General features: G+C 37.7%; 1 protein-coding gene across 1 annotated transcript; it reads right to left on the reverse strand.

The window, feature by feature from the left end:
• Positions 1-3,126: 3,126 nt before the first annotated feature.
• On the reverse strand, positions 3,127-3,756 carry LOC149161646 (RING-H2 finger protein ATL2-like). The gene has a single exon (XM_089434955.1). It carries the CDS (start codon positions 3,754-3,756, stop codon positions 3,127-3,129), a length of 630 nt encoding a protein of 209 aa, XP_089291081.1.
• Between the last annotated feature and the right edge of the window lie 382 nt (positions 3,757-4,138).

A 4,138-nucleotide genomic window follows, 5' to 3' on the forward strand; every position in this document is an offset into this window, starting at 1 on the left:
TGTCCTCTTTGTTGGATGCTGCCTTGGTCTTGGTTCTGATTTAGATTGCTGCCTCTTCCTTGAGCATTTGCTGGACTGTTCTTTCCACCTCTGTTCTGGCTTCTGCCTCTTCCTCTCTTGTTTCCTCTGCCTTGACCTCTTCCTCTTCCAAAGGACATCTGGGTCTTGAAGGCTTGCTCAAGAGATGAGTTTTCATTCCTACTCAACCTCTGCTCATGTGTTATCAGTGATGCATGTAGCTCATCAACTGAATAGTTTGAGAGATCCTTTGTCTCTTCAATGGTGGTGACTATGGCATCAAACCTTGAGGGTAAGACCCTCAATATTTTCTCCACAATCCTTCTATCTTCAATGGTTTCTCCATGAGTTCTCATTTGTGTGATTACACCAATCACATGAGTGAAGAATGAGTCAATGTTATCTGACTCCTTCATGCACAGATTCTCAAAATCCTTCCTCAGCAATTGTAGTTTTGTTGTCTTCACTCTCTCCATGCCTTGATAGGCTGTCTTGAGGGTTTGCCATGCTTCATTTGCTGTCTTAGCTGCTGCTAACCTTGGAAACACACTCTGGTCTACTGCTAGATACAACAACAATCGGGCTTTTGAATCCTTTTTCCTATTGCTCTTCAGCAGATCCTTCTCTCCCTGAGTTAATGCATTGAACTCAGTTTCATCTGCTGGTTCTTCAAAACCATCATCAACTATTTCCCATAAATCTTGAGAGGCAAACAGGGCTCTCATAGTTATTGACCAGTAGTCATAGTTCTTCCTATTAAACTGCGGAAGCTGGGTGTTAAACATACCCATACCAGTGCTTGTGATGGCCATTCCTTGCATGTGTATTTAAAACATGACTGTCTCTTCAGCAGTAACACAAAAACTTTGAGAAATACCTGAATATTTTGTTGACTGTGTCTTCACTCTGCTGGACAAGATTTACTCCTGCAACAAAAGACTCCTCCTTTCAGCTTCTTGAACACTTTCAAAGAGCCTAAGCCAGCTCTGATACCACTGTTGGGGATTTTTCTCGCAAAATCCCAAAAACACACAAATAAAACTAAAACTCCACACACAGAGACAATGCTCTGTTTCTACCTTTCCAGGATCTTTTGTGCACAGGGAAGCTTTAAAAAAAAATGACTGAAGAACAGAGTATTGCACCACCATAAAAAGATTTCTATTCAAAAATATATTGCCTCATACATATTCATCCTCTTTTACTGAGAGGGATTTACCAAAAACAACATTCAACCAAAAAAAAAAAAACTCTGTCTCCTCCTGAGAATTTACTGTGCTGGGTAAAATTCTCATTTACATTCACTGCTGTGAAAACATTTTACTTACTGGTGTAAAAATCTTCTTTTACATACTCCTGAAAAATAAATTCACACATGCTTGCCAAGAAGAATTATATGCCTGCTCCCCTTCGTTTGGACAATACATAAATTTACATTACAACCCCTGTTCTTTTGCTTCGCACTGCTATGCGTTTTTACAACATACTCACATTTTTTTTGTTGCTCACACGACTCATGAGATTCATGCTCACTTCATTACATATTACAATGCTATGTAAAACCTCACTCAAAAAAAGTCAACTCCTTCATTACATAACGCACGAGCTATTACTTTGCGTATACATTATATCAAAATGACCATACCTCCGTGCATATAAAAAAAAATTAAAATTTAAAACTCTTACCTATTCTCTACGGTAACAATTAATGCATTAAGTTATTATTGGCGGTCAACCAACATTGAACTTTACTCCACGCAAGCCTTTTAATGCACCTCGTATGCAGGTTTGGTTGATGAACGGCGGAGAGTGAAGAATTAAATTGGACGGCTGGAATGGATATCAGGAGGACTTACTTGACTGAACGATAGTACCCGAGATGTCAGAAATGCTTACGTATGGAGAGAGCCACGCGTCTGCACCATATTGTATCGGCCTCAAAACTACGGAAACCACTTTCACGCAAAAGCGGTCCGAGATCCCTCAAGGTGGTTTGTGGTTTTGCTGCGCGGTTTGGGCGTTGATACGGCTGCGCAGTTGAAATTACATATTCAACATCAACGGAGAAGGGATTGGCAAATTCTGGTTTAAGTTGGTGTTTTTGTTCTTCCAGGTTTATTGTTGGATGATTATTTGATTCAGTTTTCTGCTATATATTATTTTAGTTTTTATTTTTTTAGGAATCCGAGATGAGAAGAGTAGACAATTTTTTAGCATCAGACAAATGTTAGGGTGTATATGGCCAAACAAATATTATGGTGTATATCGACACAGATTTCAAAACTGAGATGAAAAAAGTAAATAATGCTTAGCCTAACCAGTTTAAAAAAAACCACCTTCTAAATAATTATATGAAATTTATTTTCGTCCCTTCAAAACAATATAAAAACACAAAGAATTTTTAAATATATGGTAAACTAGAAAATTGTAATAAGTTTTTTAACAGATAATTGTAATAACCGTTTAACCCATCATTCAAGGTGGCCAGGAAATACAGAAAATATACAATTAAATTATAGAAATATAAAACAATAAAAGAAATATCAAATCGATGCTACGTTCAGATACACCGACCAGCCAATTTCTGAAAGGAAGATATCTATTTTTCATGAAAAACCAAACATTACCCCCAGAGAAATCCAAAATGAATTTCGTTGATGAAAACAAATTTTTTATATTAACAAAAATAACGTTTTTTTCATTGCACGATGCAAGAAACTTTGAATAAATCATTTATATATGTATAGATTTGCCTACACAGACCATTGAAATAAAATAAGGCAACCCGATCACTATTAAAGGCAAAAGGTCCACGTAGCCGATTTTTATTTTTTTTGTGATTCATTTTATTCGCCTATAAAATGATAAAGACCGTTGCATTACAATTTAGATTATACGGTGTACCATCGGCAACATCTATTTGATTTTTTTTTCAATTCAAGAAATTGCTTTGGGTTCTCCGGTGTACATAATTTTGTTCGGAACTAGATTAAGAAACATATAGATATTCTGGTTCAGAATTAGATCAAGAAACATGTAGAGATGAAACCTCCGACGAAACCTTCAGTTCTGCACATTAAATTCTTCTTCGGAGTCTGCAGTTCGCCCTTACAGCGAATTCATATTGTTATGGCTTCCCGAAGCAATTGGTCCCGTGATTGTAGCCGGTAAATGCCCTAATCTAGCAGATTCCAAAATTGGTTGGTCTGGATGAACGCCAAACGGTCCCGGGATTGTAGACGGAAATTGATGCCCTAATCTAACAGATTCCAAAACTGGTTCGTCGGGCTGAACGCTGGATCTGCAAAGGGGACAAGTGGAATGCGAAAAAAACCACATGTCAACACACTCTACATGAAAACGATGCTTGCAATTGGGCAGAAGCCGGCCTTTCTCATTCTCCTCGAACTCGCACAGACAAACTGCACACTCCACTCGATCTGTGAAATTCTGTGAACTATACAAAAACATAGGTAGAGTCTCGAATATTGCAGGATCCAGCGCCACGTTCAGCAGCCTCTCTGGTTCTTCTACTGTAAAAGAAAACTCACTACTCCCAGAAGGTGATCTCCATCGCCCCTCTCTGATAATTCTGGACTGTACCCAAATCCATCTAGCATAAGCGCGCAGCAGAAAGAGGAGTAAAACCAGAAGAACACATATTAAGACCAATATCGTGATGTCATCATATTTGGTCTGGCCATCATCGTTACGATTAAAACCACTGCCCCACCCCATTTTCTACATCAAGCTGAGGCCACGGAAATTGACATTCAAATGGGGCCGATCTCGGTCTTGAAACTACTTAATTTGCCCTGCGCTCCCAAAAAAACGCACACCATTACTTGCTCTTTCTGCCGTTGGAGCGTTCGAATTCACTAAATGGGCCGCGCCCTCGATGCCTATTATGAACCGGAAATAACAAGGAGGAAGAGTCGGTGTTAATTTTCTTGAAATTTTAAATAAAAATATGTAGAAATTATATTTATAGAGTTTAGGGTTTTGTGATCCAATTATTTGATATGGAGAATTTTGGCAACGCTTTTTAAATTATAAAAATTTATTTATAATTTTAGTTTATTTTAAAATTATAAAAATTAAAATTTCTAAAAATAAATAT

The sequence above is a fragment of the Pinus tabuliformis genome, chromosome 5_2 (genome assembly GCF_031772625.1).
Source record: "Pinus tabuliformis cultivar Carrire ecotype Pingquan chromosome 5_2, CPIR1, whole genome shotgun sequence".
In the NCBI taxonomy this organism is placed as follows: Eukaryota; Viridiplantae; Streptophyta; class Pinopsida; order Pinales; family Pinaceae; genus Pinus; species Pinus tabuliformis.